The sequence below is a fragment of the Pogona vitticeps genome, chromosome 5 (genome assembly GCF_051106095.1).
Source record: "Pogona vitticeps strain Pit_001003342236 chromosome 5, PviZW2.1, whole genome shotgun sequence".
Taxonomy (NCBI): domain Eukaryota; kingdom Metazoa; phylum Chordata; class Lepidosauria; order Squamata; family Agamidae; genus Pogona; species Pogona vitticeps.
In genome coordinates, this window is record NC_135787.1 from 187,671,715 (window position 1) to 187,695,355 (window position 23,641).

Genomic DNA, 23,641 nt, shown 5'->3' on the forward strand with positions numbered 1-23,641 from the left:
TTAGGATTCTCAAGGCTATTCCAGAAGTGTACACTGTGCACACTCAAAGCTAGCCTGTCTTTCCCAATTTGTGTATTTATTTACTATGTATGAGCATGCAATAATAAGTTTCCAACAAATGTAATGTTCTTCTTGCTGCCAGATGTGACATCTTTGATCTTAAGCCCCCAATGTCTGTAACGTTGCTTGGGCAGAGTACATAATACTCTGCCTTTATCTATTTCTGTGTTCAATCAAGAATGTGATCTTAGCTCTGCAGAGAGGAGAACCCAGAGTAATAACTATCATCTGGCCAAGGCACTGGACTGCTACACTTCATCAGTTTGTGGTTCGCTGTATGATTGCAATCTAGGGACAAATCAACACATGCAGCCAAATCCCATCATTTTCCAGGGGCTCACAATGATCAGGGACCCTTTTGTGACTGAGACAACCCCGAGACGAACCTCTGCCAGACAAGTGAATAAATCCAGGCTGGGGTTGTTTGCCTTTTGTAATTATGTTCAGAAGACTCAAGTAACTCTTACAGGACTGAACGCACTTGACTCTCCATTAGCTACAATGAATATTTAACTAAATGCCCGGATACCTGCACTCATCCATTTCCAGCTTGCATAGTTAATCCAATTAGTCCTATTAACACAGAAAATTAAAATGTTTAATTTGCCTTCCTGTACTCAGTACCTGGGGCTATAACATAGCTTGAACTGAATCTGTAAATTGAAATTGCTACGAATTTTTTGTTGGCTGTTGGAATTCTTATTCCAACAGAAACAGACAAGGGTCATAGGAGAAAACAACTCTTGTCATATAAACGGCTGTTCCCTTGAATGGCTTAACATACTGTTCCTAGCCAGTCTTCGACAGGACCAGGGTGTTTAGCTTTGACAGCAGAACTTATTGGGCTGCCTAGACCATTATCTAGGCTGCTCAGAGTGGTATAGATTTACTAGATGAGCGGGATATAAATCAAATAAATAAATAAATAAATAAATAAATTATCTGAGCCATACATTGACTGCTACACCTTCATTCTAACCATGGCCCATCCATTCACCAGGGAAGTGATGGTCAAGGACCTAGGGGGTGAGATTGCAAATATATATCTGAGTTTACTCACTTTGCAAATCACACTCAGAAATCTTTACATTTAAAAGCTCGTAATGCAATAAGAAACGACAAAAATGTGCTCAGAAGGTAGGCAGAAGCACACTATAATCAACGAGAGAAAAATGAATGTGTTTCAATATTATGCATAACAAATCCATGCTTTTTCAAATATGAAAATGCAGTAAGGTACAAGGGTCTATATGAAAAAAGAACAGCTCACAATTGGGGATGAACCTCAGGCAGAAGGAATTTTGAAGTGGAAACTGGAGAACCTCAACAAACTTGGGTTTATTGATCCTGATATCTCCCAAAGGACCCCAACTGCTGTTTCGACTTGCCTTGGATCTTTCTCTTTTGATTCCTTTTTAGCCCTCAGCAAATAGGTTCATGGACCCAATACTTCAAGTATCTCTGGCTGCTGTGTCTTAACCCCTTAAGTTTTCTAGGTCAGATCTTACAACTACTATAACCCATCTTGAGGTCATAGGAACCTTGCATGCATGAGGATTTGACCTTCAACGTATTCCTTGATCAAATCCAGAAGAACGTCTTCTGAGATTGCCCAAAAATAAGGAAGCATAATTATAGCTTGCAATCAGAGATCATCCTGCCCAGGCTGCCTAGACAGAAAGTCCCCTCTGTGGGGATGTCTTCCTGACCCTATTATAACTTCGCATGAGCTCATTAACTGCTTATGCCTGCCAACTGTTCAATGGGCAAATACAACTTGAGCATTAATTAACCAGCCGGCTTTGTTTCTGGTTAAGACCTTGGCACATTGCCTAGACAATGAGTGTCGTCCCTGATGCATTGCTTCATAAATTCTTATTCCCAGTTTTGCCCTTTCCCATCTGCTGGGTAGCTCAGTGGTTTAGGCATCTGGCTGCAACGTCAAAGGTTGGGAGTTCAATTCCCCGCAGTGTCCCCTTTATAGGGTTAGACTCGATGATCCAGAGGGGTCCCTTCCAGCTCTGCAGTTCTTAGATGATGATGATGATCATCTCATCTTTGCAACTTGGTTTTTTAAATTTTTCTGCACACTCCCATACCTTTGTTTTTTCTCTTCCTAGGTTTCATCAGGGCTCCAAACATGACATTTTGAAAGGAATTTGTTACACGACTCATTATTAACAGGCAATCTGTTTGCCAGCACTGTTGTTGCTCCTGTCATGTTGCATGACATTTTATTACCCAGTCATGTTGTGTTCTCAAAAGCACAGAGAATCAGAGGTAACTGCTCTCTGCTTCCTTCTAGTGTCCACCTCTGACAGCGCATTTTGGAAATATTTACAAAAATACAAAAGACAAGGAACGGGATTCTTTTTAAAAAAAATTTCTTGGAATCAAGGTGGATAAAAATCAATGTTTTTTTAAAAAAAATCAATTCAAATCATGATTTTAATTTTTTTTTTAAAAAATCATTTTTTATTTAAATTGTCCATTTTTAAAATTTAAATCATGATGTAAATCAATTTGATTCAAATCAATTCTACCCTGCCTGGAAAACAGATGTAAGTTTTCCACTTATTTTATTTAAAGGTCAGGAGTTCTGCCTTTACACATCTCACTAAAATGTGGCTCCCCCCCTCCTCTCTCTCTGTGTGTGTCTGTGTGTGTGTACGTGAGTGTGTGTGTGTGTCTTTGGCAAAATCCAAAGAGAAAAAAAACAGAAAGAGATATTTTGAAAAAAAATAATTTCAATTTTTCTTCTTTTTTCCTTTCGATTTTGCCTGCTATTTTGCACAGAGCAAGACGGCTACCTCTTCTAAAACAATAAATCGCTACCCATCCCAACGGATCTAAACAACCCATTGAACCTCACATTTGTTCATATTTGTGCCCAAACTTTTACACGTTCTTTACTCAAAACCCCCGTCTGCCTGCACTCCAAACCAATACTCTTATATCCATGTAGTATAAAAAATTAAAGACATTTACAAAGGTTCTGTTAGTCTTTAAAGATCATTCGGCTACTCCTAGATATTGGTTGAAATCCTGTTGGCACAGTTCCACATATATAAAGCTGATCTTATCAGTGGTGGCCTTTTGTCACTAATTAAAAGTATCTGATCCATACGCACACACAGATTCTGAGGCTCCGTAAGCATCCCTCTCACGGAGGAAAGCCTTTGGGGAGGGGTCTCAGGGTAAGGGGGGGGTCTTTAGTGTCTAAAAATCAATGCTCCCAGTCTCTAACCAAAATGGTAAGAAAATTTATCAGGATGCATAGAGGAACTGCAATAAAAATGTATAAACTGTGATTCTCTTGTATTGGATTCCGATGCACTCGAGCGTCGTGGCGTTCTCTCTTTGTCTACAGTTGTCCTCTGGCATAGAAATACTATTTTTATAGCCCTATGGTAAGACTAAATATTCCTTTTAGGACTGAATGGTATGGGGGCTGACGGGCCACTGACTGGAGACCTGCAGGTATCCCGCAGAAGCTTAAAACCTTACAACAGGCACAGAACACAACCTCCTGTACACCTCAGTCTTCAAGTTTCTTACCCTTATGATTGTGGCAAAAAAACTTGGAAGCCTGACATAATCTTATAAGTGAAAAGGACAGAGGGACACACTTTCACTAATCATGGGGTAAAAGAGAAGTGTCCTGAACAGGGGCACAGATTTCTTTCCACTAAGTGCAGGTACTTCACTAAAAATAAACAACTGTATACTTGCTTTTACGCATTACGAGACTGCTGAAATGCCTGAATTATGATGTTGATCAGTGAGAGGTTCTGCACTGCTGCGTAACTTAGGTCAGTATGAATCTTTTGATTTTTTTTTTTTTGGAAAAAACACATGTTACCCTAGGGGTTTATAAAATTTTATATATGTTATATGTCTTAATGCGAGTGGCTGTTGACAGCTGTCTTAAAAGCAATACAACTGCTTTCAGACATCAGCATATGTATTATTAAAATTCACATCTGCTGCCTGATCAATTTCCTTTCGAGATAAACTGGAGTAAGGAACTTTTTACCTGCATTTTTCACAGAAACATAGAACAATAAAGTTGGAAGGGGTCTAAAAGGCCATCAAATCAAAACTCCTGCTCAATGCAGGAATCCAAATCAAAGCAGATATCCTAATAGGACATGGGAAGAACTCTACCTGTAAATCCAATCAGCTGCTGCCAGCCATTTGTTGACAACACTGGACCACATTGTTTGTGACTCAAAATAAAGTCACTTCCTACATTTCTAAGAGCAGGACACAGCTCTCTTTTCTGTCATCTGCTCCCTCTCTTCCTCCTGTTCATCCTTCTTTCCTCCCTTCCTAGATGTATGGATGCTCCTTTTGCTATAGATCTCAACAAGACTGGAGATATGTACGGTAAGTTATGAAACTGACATCACTAATGTCTGGATATCCTGATATTTCCTACAGTCATTCATATAGTTTTAAGACCAAGGAAATGGTGGTTTTCTCTAGTTTTCTAACATTTCTTAGAGTACCTGCATTCATATGAATAATTTCCTGGATATGCAAGACTGCACAGAATACAGAGACCATTATACACTTATTTACTAGTAAACCTCGGTGAATTTAATGGGGCTTACTTCTGAATAGACATATACAGGATCATGCCATTTCTCGTTCATTTTGGAGACCATCCACATGGTCACAGCTATCTACTTTGTGGTTTCAGCAGTTTGCACTGCCTGCAAACGTTCCTTCTGTTCATATCATATCAGATGTTGATCTCCATTCTTTACACATCAGCAGAATGGACCAGGCTGTATCAGTTAAGAAGCCTTCAAAAGTTACCCGTTTAACTACGAATCATCTATACCAGGCTACAAATCTGCAGAGATTGGATGTAAGGTGTTGGACATAATGACATCACCTGTAACACATTACTTTAGGAGCTAAGAAGTTGGCAAAAATGTCTTTTTTGAAAGCAACGTAACAGTTGGTGGTGCTTTTAGTCTCTACGATATAATCAGTGGCATGTACTAATTAACTGCTATTACTTTTAGGGTGGAATAAACCTGCTGGGTGCATTTTGAATGGGTTTTCCTCCATTTTTTCTTACTTTTTTGGGGGGATCAATTTTTATTAAAAAGACAAACTGAAAATTCAGAACGGAACAAATAACATAAAAGATCCTATTAAAAACTGTCATAAGTAACACAGCTAGTAACTTAATAAATTACCTTTTAAAAATGGTAATGGGTAAATAGATAGGTTCCTTTTTAAAAACCAGCTCGCCATCTCTGCAAATATTTTATCTAGCTGGGATATAGAAAGGCTTTCTCAGAGCACTCTGTCACACACAAAACTCCGGGTGAAGCTATTCAAATGAAGAAGTGCAGTCGGGCAGACAGGACCAAGCATGATGATGAAATGTGAGGGCCACTGGGAGTAAAGAAAAGGATGCAGTTTTCCCTAAATGCATCCTCCCAGTTGAGTTCTCCCAAGTGTAACCAAGTGGTTGCTGTCTGCGCCCATAGAGAACGTGGAAGCACTAGGTTTGGAAACAACCGATCCATGAAAGCAAAATCTGCCTTCCATCTCAGAGGGAGTGCAATCACGAGGCCTTGGGTGAACCGAGCCCCAGAGACAGACACATCACAGGGGGAAGGACAAAGCACCTAGAGGCACTATGTGAAAACTACGGGGGGGGGGGGGGGAAGGACCCAGGAGGATCTTTCAAAGATGTGAGGTTGCCAAAGAAAATAACTCGGGACTTTAAAAATAGAGGGTGACAATTTTAGGATCTGGGTGGAAGAAAGGAAGGAAGAAGGAGGAAAAAATAAAAAGGAAAATCACGAGGGTAAGTCTGTCACGTGGCAAATTTCCAAGCATAACCTTTAGCTGCCAGTTTTGGCTTCATCTCCCCCAGCTGTGACATCCAGTTCCAATTAGCACATTAAAAGAAATACATATTTTTCTAGACTGCCATACTCACCTCTACTCAGCCCATCTGGTCCCCGAAGAATTCGGCATTCTTCTATCTGGCCAAACGGAGAAAACATCACCCTGATATCGTTCTCATTACACTTCTTCGAAACCATTCCTATGAACAATTTTCGGTCTTCCACGGCTAGGAGATAAAAATAAATGAATGAGCAAAGGGCAGTTCCTCTCTCTCTCTCTGCCTCCCTCCCTCCCTCTCTGTTTTCCTCCTCCATGATCAGTGCTTTATTGACACATCAAACTGAGCATCAGTCTTGTGAGCATGGCATTGTAACTGGTGAAAGGTCCTGTGGCCAAATACAATCTTGGCCTGCTTTTGTCTCCAAATCACCTGCATTTCTCTTGGGACGGTTTCGTATTTTGCTACTTCTATCTTTATATCTACCCATCTTTGCTGTCTGGGTGGCACACACCCCTGGACAGCCTCCCCTTCTCTCAATTTCACTACCTAAAAAGGAAAAGAAGAATATCAGCCATCCAATAATCAAGAGTAAATGTGAGTGGACTGAAACAGGTAGCGGGCAAAGATTTTAATTTAGGCATATAGATATGGTAAACCATGGCTTGCTGATGGCATGCTACACTGGCATATAGATATGGTAAACCATGGCTTGCTGATGGCATGGTTTGGATCGGGGGAAAGAGATCTCATCCATAACTGAGCCGACTTAGAACAATCCATCCTTCCCCTTTAGGAGCTGCCCTGCACCTTTCAGGCCCAGTGGCAGGGCGTGCATTCTTTTTGCCATGCTCATTGTTTATCTTGTTTAGCTGGGAGATAGCAGCCCTCAACAGCTGCAGATTAGGAGGGAGAGTTTGAGAGAGAAAGGGAGGGAGAATGAGGAAAGGGAAGCAGCAAGAGGGGAAAGGAGAAAATGGCAGTGTTAGAGGGAGAAAGGAGCAATGTAAAAATAAATAAATAAATCACTTCCCCTGACCCTCCTCAAATGATCAGGAGAAGCACTCAATTGATAGCTGTTCAGACTACGAAGTGTTGTTTGCTCTTCAGATCAAACATCAATCCTCCCACCAACCTCAAAAGACCCTTTGTAGCCTGATTCCCCCCCCCCACACCCAAAATGCCCAGCCTGAACAGGCCCTTAGATAACACTCCCATCAAAACGGATAACATATGAAAGAGAAATCAGAACAGTAACCAGAAAAAATACATAAACTGAAATGAGTTAATACGGGAAACCGATGCAGATTAGGCCTGAATGACATGCTTGGGGCCACGATCAATCTCAAGAAGGGGCAGCAAATGGAACTCAAAGGTCTAGTGGAAGCAACGAGGCAGAATTTCCTGTTTTACCTACAATGATATATATAATAATTCCCCTTCCAAGCAGAGACAACTAGCGAGAATTTCCCCTTGTAGGAAAAAGCCCTTCGACAAAACGCAGTTGCAAGATTACTTTGGGAAAAGCAAATCCTCAGCAGACTTGCAATGTTGGGCTTGTGAATATTTTTTTAAATTTCGTTTTGTAAAGGTGGTACGCTCAGGTTATTGCGAGACAATTGCCTTTTCTACAGAGGCACAGACAAAGTAGGTCAAGCCGGCAGCTGGATTCACTGGCTTGAGTTTGAGCACACTCACGTTCCAAGGTTTTAAAGTGACAGAATCGAGAAATGGCTGGAACTGGGGGAGAAGAATCTGCGGACAAATCTGGGACTGTGCAGACCCTGGATTCAGTCAGCACAGCGGCTGGCTCCTCACCCCCAGAAAGTTCATCGCCTCACTTGACGCGGCCATGTTATCTTGCAATGTTAATGTACCAGCCGCTGGGTGCAGGTCAAGCCAACTCTGATGGGGTCTTGCGGTCATTGGTGCTCTCCCCCTGACCCCGCTTTTTTCAACTCACTGCTGTGTTTGTGTACGCACGTACAGATATCAATATAGGACACCATGCTGGGCACCAGAGGAAGTGAGCTCTGGACCACACAAGGCCATACCACAATGTGCATACGTGTGTGTGTCTGTGTGTGTGTGTGTGTGTGTGTGTGTGAGAGAGAGAGAGAGAGAGAGAGAAAATAAGTGTATTTGCACATTGATATTTAATCACTACTACAGATAACCCTTTTAGAATCTGACAGAGGTATGATTTTGAATTTCAGTTTACATCATGCCCTTTCACTAGAGATCGAGCCAGGAAAATTCAAACCATGTTTGAAGACATGCTTTTAAGTGAAGCCAAAAAATTAACCTATAGCTGTATGAGTCTGTAATGTGCATTTGTTCCCATGCCATTTGCTTGAAAAGAGACAAAGAATTGTGGTCTCTCAGTCGTTCACTCATTCATTCATTCTTTCCTCCCTCCCTCCCTCCCTTCCTTCTTTTCCTCCCTCTTCTCCTTCCTTCCTTCCTTCCTTCCTTCCTTCCTTCCTTCCTTCCTTCCTTCCTTCCTTCCTTCCTTCCTTCCTTCCTTCCTTCCTTCCTCCCTCCCTCCCTCCCTCCCTCCCTCCCTCCCTTCCTTCCTTCCTTCCTTCCTTCCTTCCTTCCTTCCTTCCTTCCTTCCCTCCCTCCCTCCCTCTTCTCCTTCCTTTCCCTCCCTCTTCTCCTTCCTTCCTTCCTTCCTTCCTTCCTTCCTTCCTTCCTTCCTTCCTTCCTTCCTTCCTTCCTTCCCTCCCTCCCTCCCTCCCTCCCTCCCTTCCTTCCTTCCTTCCTTCCTTCCCTCCCTCCCTCCCTCCCTCCCTCCCTCCCTCCCTCCCTCTTCTCCTTCCTTTCCTCCCTCTTCTCCTTCCTTCCTTCCTTCCTTCCTTCCTTCCTTCCTTCCTTCCTTCCTCCCTCCCTCCCTCCCTCCCTCCCTCCCTCCCTTCCTTCCTTCCTTCCCTCCCTCCCTCCCTCCCTCCCTCCCTCCCTCCCTCCCTCTTCTCCTTCCTTCCTTCCTTCCTTCCTTCCTTCCTTCCTTCCTTCCTTCCTTCCTTCCTTCCTTCCTTCCCTCCCTCCCTCCCTCCCTCCCTCCCTCCCTTCCTTCCTTCCTTCCTTCCTTCCTTCCTTCCCTCCCTCCCTCCCTCCCTCCCTCTTCTCCTTCCTTTCCTCCCTCTTCTCCTTCCTTCCTTCCTTCCTTCCTTCCTTCCTTCCTTCCTTCCTTCCTTCCTTCCTTCCTTCCTTCCTTCCTTCCTCCCTCCCTCCCTCCCTCCCTCCCTCCCTCCCTTCCTTCCTTTCCCTCCCCCTCCCTCTTCTCCCTTTCTCCCTCCCTTCTATACATCTTTATCTAGAGCCTGGGACCTAAGGGAGCTTACAATAAAATTTGTAAATTTATAAAGTAGTATGCACATGCAGGGCTCTATACAAAGACACACAAAAAAGTCTCTTTCGCACTTTACCTCAAAGCCAGGGCATGAATGCTTTGTTCGAAAAGTGTCCTCTGCTGCATACCAAAACCATGATGGGACACCAGGGTGAAGCCACCTTCTTAGTGGGGGACGTTAAGCCCATCAGTTTTAAGAGATATGTCTTGAAAATTCTGAGACCTTCTAGGCTTGAAAGTTTTATTTATCTCAGTGACTCCAGACATTATTCTGGGGAACTCTGAGGTTCAGAAGTTTCTTGGGAGTGTTTCAGTGAGCCAAGAGGAACAACATCAACCATTTTCTTGACTTGGCCACCTGTCGCTAATGACTTTCCTTGGTGTGAATCGGCAGGAGGACTTTGCATACATTCTTGATCATCCACTCTTTTTAAGAGACATCATTCTGCCTTGGATCCTTTAGGACAGTGGTCCCCAACCTTGGGCCTTCAGATGTTATTGGACTACAACTCCCAGAAGCCTTCACCACCACCTCTGCTGGCCAGGATTTCTGGGAGCTGAAGTCCAAGAACATCTGGAGGCCCAAGGTTGGGGACCACTGCTTTAGGAGAAAGGTGGCATACATGTATTTTAAATAAATAAATAATTAGTGACCCAACAACCCAGGCAACATCCTTGCGTGAATTGAGTATGTACTGAGAAGTCTAGTCTCAAATCTTCTGTAATGGGGGTGGTCGTGGTGAACCTTGGTCCTTCGGATGTTGTCAACGTATAGTTCCCATCCATTACTCTCAAAGCCAAGTAAGATCTGGAAGGGTCTCAGAAGCCCCAGGGCTGCCACATAGCAACCTAGTGTGGTTTGGAGACAGAAAGCTGGAAAACCACTCATCATATTGTAATCTTCTTCTGAGGATCATGTGTAGCCCATAGGTGGTAGTGTAGAGTGACAGAGGGCAGATGTCATGTAAGTGGCTTTCCAGACTTGATCTATATACACAGTTTATTTTAAAACCATGAAATAATGCCAAGTCTCAGTTCTTGTCCACCTTCCTGAAAACCGTGAGTCCTTATTAAGATACAAAGACGAATCCAGCTCCTTTCTTAGCTCTGGAAATAGCATGCAAATTCAATTCGCTCTTAATGAGCACGCTGTCAGAGCTCGTACGGAAGCATGGAGAAATGGTTACTCCAGAGAATCTGCCACACGGTTATTTATTTCTATTATTGTGCAAATTATTTTAGTAATGAAGGAGTTCTTTTGTTTCGTTCCACTGGGGGATGGGGGTTGGGGAGAGGAGGAGGCAGAAAAAATGACCACATCTCTTCCCAGGCCCCAGAATATTAACCTCTGACGTCTGCCCCCTGGACTTTTAGCAAGCACTTGCTGTAAAGAGGCTGCAGTAGTAATAAAAAAGAAAAGGAAAAGCAGGAAACTAGTATATTTTCATACCACTGTACTGGTCTCAACAGCTTTGATACTTGTCATGTATCTGAGTATAAGAAACCATAACTTTGCATCAGCAGAGGTGTACATGTTTCAGGGGTGGGTTGGAGTTTGTTTGTTCATTGATTCTAGATCTGCCATTTGGAACAATTTTTTCCCCATCCGTACATGGGTAACAAAGTCATTTTGCTATTTCGTACCAGCTGAGCCATGTGCTTTAATGGAATATATAATTGATGGCCATGAATTTGTATTTCCCTGCACATCTGGTTTCTTTTTTATTGCCCAGCACATCTGGATTCTGGGATATCTGAAGGACTATATCTCTGTACAAGAACCTGCCCCCTTTGGGTTTTAAGACCCTTGGTGAAAACCACTCTTTGGGTCTTGTGGGGACACAAGGGAGAGAGTCAAAACAAAGGGTGCTGCTTATATACTGCCGCGGAGCACTTAAAGCACTCTCTGGGCGGATTACAGTTCAATTATGTATGCCAGTGGTCCCCAACCTTGGACCTCCAGATGTTCTTGGACTTCATCTCCCAGAAATCCTGGCCAGCAGAGGTGGTGGCGAAGGCTTCTGGGAGTTGTAGTTCAATAACATCTGGAGGCCCAACGCTGAGGACCACTGATGTAGGCTACACAATGTCCCTCCCCCCGCAAGCTGGGCACTCAATTTACTGACCTCAGAAGGATGGAAGGCTGAGTTATTCTTGAGCTGGCTACCTGAATCTGTTGGGATTGAATGCAGGCCATAAGCAGTACTGACTGCAATAGTGCAGTTTAACCACTGCGCTAGAAGGCTCTTAACCATGAGTCTTTTTAAAATACCAGGGTGGCTACTTCGTTCTTTCCATAGTGGGCTTTTGACGACTGGCTACCTGCCTAGGAAAGAGTTTTCCTCGGGGAGTGCTGCACTTCTCAATTTTGTTACGGGACTGATTTTCAAATTGTTTTATACCATTGTTATTCAGTGGCTGCTTCAACAATAAAATGCCCAGAATTCAATTCTGTATTTCCGGTGACGTAATGACAGAAGTGTAACTTTCGACAGTAAATTGCGGCAAGTGAAAAAGGTCAGAATAGGCATGTCCTACCCCACATCAAGCCACAGGACTGGTGTGAGACAGGAAATGCATACGTTGACTCCTTAAATTGTGGCAATTCACCCCTGAAAGACACACTGCTGGCATTACACCAGCAGGCATAACTTGCAGGATTCTGGTTGATATGTTTATTACTTTGGTAGTGCAATTTATTGTGGTTTTAGTTACAGCTGTTTTTTAAAAAATGTTTTAAATGTTGGGAGGAAATGTTGGGCTATAATCAACATAAAATCTATATTTATCTCTGTCTTATAGATTTGTCTCATGTGGGCTACAAAATGCAAAGAGGCTGCCCTACAGAAGCCCCACGTTCAATTTCTAAATAGTGCCCCAAATCCTACTGGCATTTCCTGTGCACCTATACTGGCATTCATGGAAGCCACAGTAGGACTGGTTGTGCAATAAATGAAACCATGGTGGATGACTGGACATGAGACGGACAGCCCGAAAACCACCTACTGCCACCTGTGTGATTGCCTTTACACAATCATGTTGGGCAACCGGATTCTGGCCTGTGCCTTCCACAGACATCCTTCCGTATCTCAGCCTGGTCTTTTTAGCGCCAGATTCACTGAGTAGTCTTGAAGTAGCTGTTGGCGCCCGTCAGACATCAAATCATTGACACAACACCGATGTGTAAAACTTACGGAGGAACGACACATTATAAGCAACGCAACAATGGTTGCCTTCAACCCCAGATCTGCATCAACCTTCCATCAACCCTGCTCCAGCGCAACGGAGAGCAAACCTTACCCCAAATTCAGCTCTAGCAGCCATCCATGGTGTGGAATGGAAAAATGCAAAGAACGTCATCAAGATGGAGTCAATATTTACTTCCAGCTATTGGGGATGGGCTTGGACTGTGAGATGGTGCGGTTGTGTTCTCCATAAAGTCTCTGGAGAAAACGGCGGGCGCTTAGCACTGAAGTTCTTCATGTCACAAAAAGTTTCTGATGCAGTATTCAATACTAAATGATTTGCCCATAACAAACAAGTAATGTATTATGTGAAGTCGGAGTCAGCTAGTCTCCTAGGGTGTGTAGGGTGGTACCTGACCACCCCCAGAATTAGGTTACCCCCGTTCCTACAATACTTATTTAGGAAGTATGGAAGTCATTCCTGGCTCAATTGACACTTGTATTATTCCTGGCAGCCCACAACAGAGACCAGATTGTGTTGTCTCAGAAGCTGCTGTGTTTTTTTTAAGTGATTAGTTTGTCTTTTACCTATTAAATGCATTTTCGAATTATCCAAGCTGCTCTGAATAGGATACCTGTACAATTGGTTTTGGGTATAATTTGCATAACGCCATGCACTTTTACCTTTTATATGGTCTAATATTGTAAGCTGCCTCGGATCCTCTTCAGGAGAAAGGCAGGGTGTATCTCATGAAATGAATGAATGAATGAATGAATGAATGAATGAATGAATGAATGAATGAATGAAGGAAGGAAGGAAGGAAGGAAGGAAGGAAGGAAGGAAGGAAGGAAGGAAGGAAGGAAGGAAGGAAGGAAGGAAGGAAGGAATTCCAACCAACATCATGAAAAGTAGCATTAAAAGTATATGTCCATGTGTAGGGACGAATCAAGCCCCCAACTTCAGACAGGCGTCTCTCTCTTCCTGCATGTTTGTAGTCCTTTTGACAACATCAGGCAGTGAGCTGTTTAGTATCCATTGATTTTAGCTCCGCTTTGGAAAAATAAAATAAAGAATTTTGTTTTTAATTTTCCAAACTACTGAAGATGACAGATTCCCAATTGGCCTTCTCGAGTTTCAAGGATAAACTGATAAATACGGCAAATTAACTAACAAGATTTCACAGGTTTTCAGCTGGAGGCTGATTTTATAGTAAATTAAACAGCCAGAGAACTGACTCAGAGATTTCAAAACAAAGCAAAATAATATGTAACTGCCGTTCTTCTCCCCTGTTGACTGTGTTTGCCTGTATGCATGTGTGTGTAGATGCTGCTGATAAATCTTTGAAAGCAACCAGTAGTATTTATGGTGGAAAATGAACAGTATCATGGCATGAAGCAAGTGGAAACACCCAATTTCCTCTCGTACAGGATTTAAACTCTCTAGGCTTTGATTGTTTTAAATTTGGGACTGTTCAGCTGTTCACTTCAACACAGAGAAAGCCTTCTTGGTTTAGAAAGAGACATGTGGATTGACAACTCTGAAGATGCCGGCCACAGAGACTGGTGAAACGTTAGGAAGAATAACCTTCAGAACATGGCCAAAGAGCCTGAAAAACCCACAACAACCATTAGACAATATACTGCTTTGTCGTATCCAATTTTGTCTTTCCCAATTTTGAATCAATCATTTGTTCCATATCCAGTTCTGTTGCTTCCTGTCCCACATATAGATTTCTCAGGAGATAGATAAGGTGGTCAGGCACTCCCATTTCTTTAAGGACTTGCCATAGTTTGTTGTGGCTGACACAGTTAATGACTTTTGCGTAGTCAATGAAGCAGAAGTACTGTAGTTTTTCTGGATCTCTCTGACTTTCTCTATAATCCAGCGCATGTTAGCAATTTGGTCCCTAGTTCCTCTGCCCCTTCGAAATCCAGCTTGTACTTCTGGGTGTTTTCAGTCCACATACCGTTGAAGCCTACCTTGGAGGATTTTGAGTATAACCTTGCTACTATAAGTAGTAATAATAAAGAAACTCTTTAGGGCATTTTCTTAAATTGCTCTTGGTTCAGAAAGGAAAGGAAAAGACGGTGGAATATTCACAGAATTCCACACAAATCTGAAGTTGAAGTTTTTATACTTCAGAATCTTGGATGACTGGGGTCACCCAAGTTGTATGAAGATTGAGCAACAACATTTTATAAAGATATAAAATTATCAGTAAGATGAATGGAGGCTGCTCCTAAGAAATCAATCAACCAACAAACCTAGCCGTCCAGTAAACCCAGCTACAGATGAAGCCTATATAATCAAGATAATTTCCCTGCTATGTCCTTAATCCAATTGTTGGTACCATTTAGACTCAATGAATCTATGGGACTTAAAAAGATGTAGATTTATCCGGATTCTATTGAATGAATGGAGCCACCCCAGTCAATTTTACATTATTTCACTAAGAGCTTTGATGCATCTCTTTGTTATCATCATACCTAATAGCAATGTAAGGTCCACCTCAAAGACCTAATAGCAATGTAACATCCACCTCAAAGACAAAAACCTGTCTTCATGTACTATGACTGACCTCCCTCCCAAACTGAACTGCTCTACACATGTTCTCTTGTCCTCCAGCATAGCTGTGAGGAGTTTGGAAGGTTTTCCTCACTAGTTGGATTAAACACATCTTATCATTCTGTCTTGAACACAAAAAGCTGTGGTCAGCTAATGCCGGAATCCTACAGCCAAAGCAAACCAGCTTCCAAATAAGGGATGAAGCTGGCTTGTATTAACAAAACATTGTTCAGATTAATCATGATTTACGAGTTGGATAGAATTCTAAACTGCAGTTGGTCCAAAACAGAAGCAAAATTTTCCAATCTCCTCCTTACAGAATGCACCAGAAGAAAATAAAAGAGTGCTTTAGCTCACGCATTTCTGAGACTTATCCCTGACCTGATAAGCCAGTGATGGGGAACCTATGACACACGTGCCACAGCTGGCACGCAAAGCCCTATCTTCCGCACACGGCAATCCTTTTGAAGTGGCTGCAGCTGGGATTCCCCCTTTCTCTTCCTGTTCTGGGTCCTTTAACTTCCTGTCCATCCCCATAATTCCCCCTTTAACTTCGTATCTGTCCCCATGATTCCTCCTTTAACTTCCTGTCCGTCCCCATGATTCCCCCTGAAACTGCCACTTCCTGTTCCGGTTCTGGTCTTCTGGGCAGCACAGCAGCCCACCCCCTCATTTTGGGGACTCAAGCCAAAAACGGTTTGCCTCCACTGTGATAAACCATAGTTTATTGTGACATCTGACCAAGCCAGGGAACATGCTACAATAGAAGTAGCTAAGGAAAAAATATATATATATACAAAATAAAACCAAAAAGATTGGCCATCATTTTCTAACTTTCAGGAAGTTTGAAGATGCTCAGATTCTAAAAGGAACAAAGTGCTGAATCAGAAGTACTAATTATATGCCATATGTTAGCACTAACACATAAGGGGGAAAGTTGCTAATTAATTCAGGCAGCATTAGAATCAGGTGTGACATGGACAGATTGTATGCCAGTGTTTTTGGGATGATTTTTTTTAGTTTTACAAGAAGGGATTAAAATTTCTTTTCATGTTCCTTTGCTTCTTTTTTTTCCTGAATGCTTTTTTAAAAAAAACCCCAAATCCTTTCATTTATACGACAGCTGTTAACTCTTTCCTTATGAGTACAAGTGACTCACAACAACACACATGTTTACAAATAAATTCACAGATCTCTCTAATTGCTTGAGGAGCATGCATAAGACGCAACACAAAGGATCAATCCAAAATATGGATGCAAAAAAAGGTCCCCACTATTTGGGTTTTATTTAATTTTTAATCCTCCGCTCCACCAGGTTTGCTGGGGCAACTTAAAACATGAAGGAAAGCATACAAATATATGAAAAGTTCCAGTGGTACAGACGGGAATGGTACATTCTGCGCTCCAAGAAAACTTTTTTCCTGTTTAACTTTTGCAGATGATATCTTTTCCAGCAACAGTGTTCTCCAAGGGAAAAATGGATCTGCTACAGATACCATTAGGCTTACTGGAGAATCCTGCACATTCTTGAAAGAATACCTATATGATTTCTTTTAAGAGCCCAAGAGCAGATTTGGTCCAAGGGAAAATTAGCAGGGAAATCAATTCAGGGCTAAAGGATTAGCCAAACCTGTCATGCGTTGCGAGAGGCAGCGTGATGTAATGGTCAAAACTTGGACATTACAGAGGGCGGTCCTCTCCCTCAAGGACTTTCAGGGCAACGTGTTGTGTTTGAGTGGCTCGCAATGAGCGGCATATGCGCTGGAAGGGGTGTGCTGATATCATCTGCATGGGGGTTTTCCGTACCATGACTCAGGCTTTGCGCTCCCTCAATCCCCCTGTCCTGTTGCAAGTGAGCGAAAGGAGTTACTACCTCGTCTACTAATAAAATTACCATTTTGGTTTGTTCACCTTGACTCACAATAACACTGGTGCAATTTTTCTACCCTTAAAATTTAACACAGATGATCCGCAAAACAGCAGAAACCTATAAATGTCCTTCTTGCAAAAACTAGGGTGGGTTATTTGGTTTTATTTCTATCATGGTGGGACCCAGCTTCCACAACAGAGTAATTGGCAGGCCACAGAAGGCTCACATCCACTGCTCTGTTTGAAGATCAGCATGAATAATTTCAAAAGATTTCTCCCTCCCCTCCCCTGACTCGTTAGCTTACAAGACCTTCTGTACTTATTCTTTTGTTTTGGTTTTGGTTTTGCTTTCGGGAGGTTTTTTGGTGAAAAAATGTGCAGCCGTAGATTTGCATACAAAACTTGCATTTTATAAAAGGAATACCTGTATTTTATCCAGAATACATGTTCACTATGCAAAATGCATGGTTTTTTGGGCGGTAGGGGTGGGGGAAGTCCAAAGACGAAGTGTTCCATCAATAACTAAGAATTGTACAATAGATGAAGTTATTTAACATTGCCACAGGTATATCTATGTGGTCTCTGGCTCCCCCTAGTAGCCAATTCTGGTAACTTTATAGTTAAAAATATTTTTGGGATTTTTCGTTTAATATTATCAGACTGTGAATAACTGAATCAGCAGATACTGGTCCCACGGACAAGGGGATCCTGCTATGTCATTTTTCTGCATCAGGAGGTAAGTGACATCAGGAACTAATCCATAAGGCAGTTTGGACAACATCTATGAACTATTGTTGAAGGGATATTGGCTACATAAGGTATCCGAAGAAATTCTGAGGTCATAACAATGGCAGCCACCACCGAATGGGAGATGGGTGAGCAAAACCCCAAGAGATAAGTAATAAACATTGTCCGCTGGACCTTACCACTGGACATTGTGGAAAAGAAGCCATTAATATTAACTATCAGTAAAATATGCCGCATACATGGGGTGATCAGCACCATTGCAAATACAGTACTGCATATTATTAAACATGTGTGTTAGGACAATTCAGGCTGGTCTGGCTGTCCAAAAGCATTAACAAACAAGAAGCACAGACCCTGTAGTTTGAAGGATGATAAAGATAACGAATATATAACCCTGCTCTTAAGTGTTAAGAAAGATACCCTAGGTAGCAATTAATTATAAAGATTCATTATTATTAGGTAGAGGTAAAGGTTCCCCCCTTGATGTTGAATCTAGTCATGTCCGACTCTAGGGCGCGATGCTCATCCCCATCTCCAAGCTGTAGAGCCAGAGTTTGACTGTAGACAGTTTCCGTGGTCCCGTGGCCAGTGCGACTAGACACAGAATGCCATGACCTTCCCACCGAGGTGGTACCTATTTATCGACTCACATTTATATGCTTTCGAATGGCTAGGTTGGCAGGAGCTGGGATGAGCAACGGGAGCTCCCTCCATTGTGTGGATTTGATCTTACGCTGGCTGGTCTTCTGACCTTGCAGCACAGAGGCTTCTGCAGTTTAACCTGCAGCGCTACCACATCCCTTACATATATGTGTGTGTTTCATAGGTTTCTGGCTGCGAAGCCAGAGGTTGGGACTTCCTTGACAGAGGCTGGACTTGCTCTTGTGCTTTCAGTCTCTCTCCCTCTTTGAGAACAGAGAGGGAGTATAGAAGCAAATGGGCGTGGTCAGAAAGCAACTACCCAAATCCTCTTTTTCTATCCTGTTTCCCTGAAAATAAGATCTAACCTGAAAATCAGTCCTAGTATGGTTTTTCAGGATGCTCGTCATATAAGCCCCATCCCAAAAATAAGCCCCACTTTAGTGAAACCCCGCCCTCCACCCTTGTCCAGCAACCAGAAGAAGATGACACAACTGTAAAATAAAAACATCCCCTGAAAATAAGCCCTAATGTGTTTTTGGAGCAAAATTTAATATAAGACCCTGTCTTATTTTTGGGGAAACACGGTATCAATTTGTCTACTCGCATTTTTACGTGCTTTCAAATGGCTAGGTTGGCAGGGGACAACAACAGGAGCTCCCTCCGTCACGTGGATTCGATCTTACGACGGCTGGTCTTCTGACCTTGCAGCACAGAGGCTTCTGCGGTTTAACCCGCAGTGCCACCATGTCCCCCTATTCATTATTATTAGGTAGTAATAATCATACGGACCTGTCCTGAGAAAAGAAATGTTACAGGAATAGATGATGTGAGTCAGGTGCAGGCCTTAGGTACGAAAATGCACATTACTATGGGAAATGAGTGTGTTTTTATAGTTTTCAGATGTGAAAATTCATCAATCTGCCTGATTTGATTAATCTGGGAAGAGGGGGCAGAAACCTTGCTAGCTGACTATGATATGCTCTGTTTTCCCTCATTTCAGCTTAATGTATTTTAGGTCTTTTCATAGTTACCTCCTGGAAAAAACAACAACAGACTTTTAGCATCTCGCTTTGTATTTCCTCTTAACAATTTTTGTTCCTTGATATTTCTTTTCCAGAAGCTGAGTCTTAAGCGGAGATAGCTACTAAGAGATTTAGAGGATAGCTGGCCACTGCTCAGCTCATGGCTGACAAAAAGCAGATTCTTTTTTACCTTGAGGAAACCTAAGGCTATGTGATTTACCACAAGACGGCCCATCTTCCCCCAGGTGGGCTTGAAGGCATGGGACTTTCTGTCAAAACCCCCTCGCTCTTACAGCTATCAGAAGGAAGCAGAAATTTCCCCAGATAGAATTCTGGCAGCTGTAGCTGAAAGATCCAAGTTGTCAGAGGATAGACATCTGTTCCTTGCCATCATTCTACATGATGGCCATGAAGCATGAGGAAGGACATGGCCAGAGCTTTCTACACTTCATGGAAACTGCAAAGCATTAGAGGATGGTAGTCTCTCTGTTCATTAGATCAACTCTCAAAAAACTACCAGTCCTTGGCAAACTACCAGAGCCTTGGCAAAGAACCAATAGGTATAACTGACATTTCTCAAGATCTTGGGTTTTTTAGTTGAAGCTACTAGAAATCTCTGTGGGACATGGTGACACTGTGGGTTAAACTGCAGAAGCCTCTGTGCTGCAAGGTCAGAAGACCAGCAGTTGTAAGATCAAATCCACGTGATGGAGTGAGCTCCCGTCGCTTGTCCCAGCTCCTGCCAACCTAGCTGTTCAAAAGCATGTATATGCAAGTAGATAAATAGGTACCACTACGGTGGGAAGGCAACAACGTTCCCTGTCTAGTCGCGCTGGCCATGTGACTGTCTTCGGACAAACGCTGGCTGTACGGCTTGGAGACGGGGATGAGCACCACGCCCTAGAGTCAGACAGGACTGGACTCAATGTCAAGGGGAATCTTACTAGAATTCTAGCGGGGGGTGGGTGGGTTTGAATTCCTGCTGCATTCTGGCTGTATAGTGGGGGAAAACCCCATGTGTAAGGGTGACACAGGGACGAAATGAGGCATCTGTTAAAACACCGGAAAATATTTGGTTACTTGGAGATCAAGACAGTCAATGGGCAACACTTGACCAAGTAGTTGAACAGTCACAACTATGTGTTTGTGTGTTCTATGCCGTCAAGTCAGAACTCACTTTTATAGTGACCCCAGCAGGCCTTCAAGATAAGCAAGATATTTAAGGAATGGTTTTACCAATTCCACTCCCCCAGTGAGTTTTCATGGCCAAGTGGGGATTTGAACCCTGTTCTCCAGAGTCCTAGCCCATCATCCTATCCACCGGAACTCAGTTGCACAAACTGGTTAGACGAACAAACCTTAGCCCTGTTCTGCTTGCTGTTGTTGTTCACAAAGTATTCTTTGTGAAAACAATGCCTCCCCCCCCCCCTGTTTCCTGAACTTTACAGAATCCAGGGAGACACGAGCAAGTGGGACAGAGAGAAAAGAAGTGAGGGGAGGAGGAAGAATGAAGAGAAGAAAAGGGGGAAAAATGAAAAGAAGAAAATAAAAGCCCTCTAAATGGTGCAGAGAGATTTGGGGGCCTAGCCATCATTTACATTTGCAGGTATTAAAATCTCTAAGTGCATGGCTTCTGCCCTGATTACTAATTAATGAGCAGCAAAGATGCCCACTGGAAGGAAGCAGTTATGATGATTTCTGCCAAGTGGGAGACGCAAAGTTCTTGCGGTTTAAGAAAGACGGGAGAGTTCTTTCGACGTGCTTCTTAGCAAATTCTATAAATAAAGGGGCTCAAGCAGAGCTAGTTGAAAAACCAAACGTACCAAAGTGGGGGAGCCCCTTCCTTGCACAGGTCGACTTAGCTCAGTTCGGACTAGAGATGACCAGAAACTGAACTATGCATTTTAAAAAAAAAAATCACAAATTCAGCTGATTTGTGGTTCGCTTCGTGCAACCTATTTTGCCAAAACGAACTGAAGTGCTGAACTTTTTCCTGCTTGGTGCTTTGTTTTGCTTTGGCAAAACGGTTGCCTGCCAACCCACTTCTCACTATCCCTGCCATCTCTCTCCCTGGTCCTGCTGCCTTCTCCTCTTCCTCCTCCAGCCCTACCATCTTCAGAGACAGTGGGTTGGCTTCCCTTCCGGGAACCCGCCTGCTATCTCTGCACATGCATCAACCTATCAGCGGCAGATTTTGCATTTCGCGAAGCATTGCTTCTCGATCAACAGGGCTATCAACGGGGATAGGTTCTTATGTCTCCCCCACTTTGTGATGCTGTTAGGAAAGCTACAGCTCCCTCTAAGGGAAGTATAGAACGGTAAGGTCCCTTTCTAGCTTGGACTAAGGAAATATGGATAGACCCATAACTCTTGCAGTTGTACAGACCTGGCCAAAACGTCTTGCTGAGTAGTTCCTTTTGGAAACCTAATAGATCTCTTTGCAATTTTCCCAGCACGATTGAAGGAGTCATAAGCTCAGAGCTGGCTTGCTGATTAGCCAAAAACTTATCCAAGAACAGTGTTCTATCAAGTAACCAATATCGGCATCTACAAAGCCTGTGATCTCTAGTGTCTTCCCTTACTGGTAGGAAAGGCTACTGAGAGAAGATGATTCCTACTCAACTCCATTTCTTTGTTGTTTTGGACCTTCCATCTCATCGACCGGTTTAATTTAAAATGACTTTAAAGGTGGGTGGTATTTTTTTTTCCCAGAAGCCGCGAACTTAGAGACTGGGAAGTGAGATAAACTTTGCAAGAGGTGAAATATTGCGGTCAAACGGTAGCTGCTTGCAAATATTGGATGGCTCTGCTAGGGGATCAGCCACCAACTTCTCAAAGAGCAGAACTGAACACACAGGACATAGAAAGGCACTAAATATTTGTCTTATGAATAGTGCATTTTTTAAAAAGCCAAATCTGACAATCAAAGCATTTGAGTCAGAAACCTACTTAATAGGTCATCTTGCTTCCACTAGATCACCAACGTCCAATTGTTCAGCTTTATCTTGAGCACTAATGGAACCCATAATTAGAGTACAGCAGGACCCCTCTATCCGCAAGAAACCTATTCCAAGCCCCTCCCACGGACCTCAAAACCCGCATATAATCCTGAACACTATCCATAGTATGGTCCTCTAGTGGCCAGTTCTGGTAACTGCATTGTAGAAATACACCTTTCTTGGAATTTTCTTTTAATGTTTTCATTAAAAGAATGTTTTTAATGTGGATAAGTGAAACCATAGATACTGATCCTGCAGATACAACGATCCTACTGTACTACTGCATCTGTATTCATATGCTTTCTACAACCAGAACTTGAAAATGTTAGGTTTTTTTAAATTACAATCTGTAGAATCCCTTGCTTATTTCAAAGTTTTCTAAATGATTGTGGCACATTCTCCTTCACTGACAGTGGAAGTGAGTTCCTCCTAAATCCAAGATAAAGTGAATTATAGACAAGGCCTAATACTTCCTCTAGTCCTGTTCCAGCAACACAACAGAGTCCACCAAGAAAGCAGCAAGACACCCCCCCTCTCAAAAAAGAAGAGTAAAGCATTACTGTTTTTCTCCCCTTTTTCAAGTGACAAGAGTAAGTGACATTTAAGTAGGAAACTGGTTAACAACCTACCGTTGGACTTTTCGCTATCTGCCGGTTTCATCTGAATGGGATGATGCATCTAGAAACAACAGACAACAACAAGAGAAAAGAAAGTAAAGCGGGTTGTCATGGCACTACTCAAGCATGGCGCAGTGTTTTTCATTTGTTCTGCGTAAAGTCCCACCCACCCATGGGAATTACGCAGGAGGCGTGATAGATATTTGGTGGGGGAGGAACATAGCAGAACACCTTCCTTCCACGTCAGAGAGTCCTTGATCCAAACTATCCCACCCCCTTAAATAATTTGGGTAGAGCAGGACTGAGAATGCTATCTGCCACAACCTTAAACAGCTTTTGCCTGTCACCACAAAAACGATATAGTTGGATGGGCCGAAATTCCAATCCATAGCAAGCTTCCATTACTTAACCAGCAATCTGAAAGACATCGGTTCCAAAGAGCTAAAAAAAACCCAAACCCATCCGCTTTTCAACTATTAGAAAACATGAACAGATTGGTATTACTGCTAGAAAGCTTTTCAACAACCCAAATTATCATACCCATAAGACTCATCATGTTCCAATGCACTTACTATTGTTATTACCACACACACAGGGTCAATAATAGGCCTGTTTGCATAAACAAGTTGGCACGTCAGAAATGCAGATTGAAAGGGACTGAATATATTCCAGCCTCTACTTAAGTAGCCTTCTAATTAATTAGTTCA

At 42.7% G+C, this 23,641-nt stretch overlaps 1 protein-coding gene across 42 annotated transcripts in view; it reads right to left on the reverse strand.

The window, feature by feature from the left end:
• Positions 1–23,641, reverse strand: part of CELF2 (CUGBP Elav-like family member 2) — a 607,596-nt gene that overhangs the window by 78,272 nt on the left and 505,683 nt on the right. For all 42 annotated transcript variants that reach the window (XM_078376463.1, XM_078376461.1, XM_078376459.1 and 39 more), the window contains 2 exons: positions 22,947–22,995; positions 6,029–6,163 (listed from right to left, as the gene is read on the reverse strand). In XM_078376463.1, the coding sequence (XP_078232589.1) occupies positions 6,029–6,163; positions 22,947–22,995 (184 nt within the window). The remainder of the gene's footprint in view (positions 1–6,028; positions 6,164–22,946; positions 22,996–23,641) is intronic.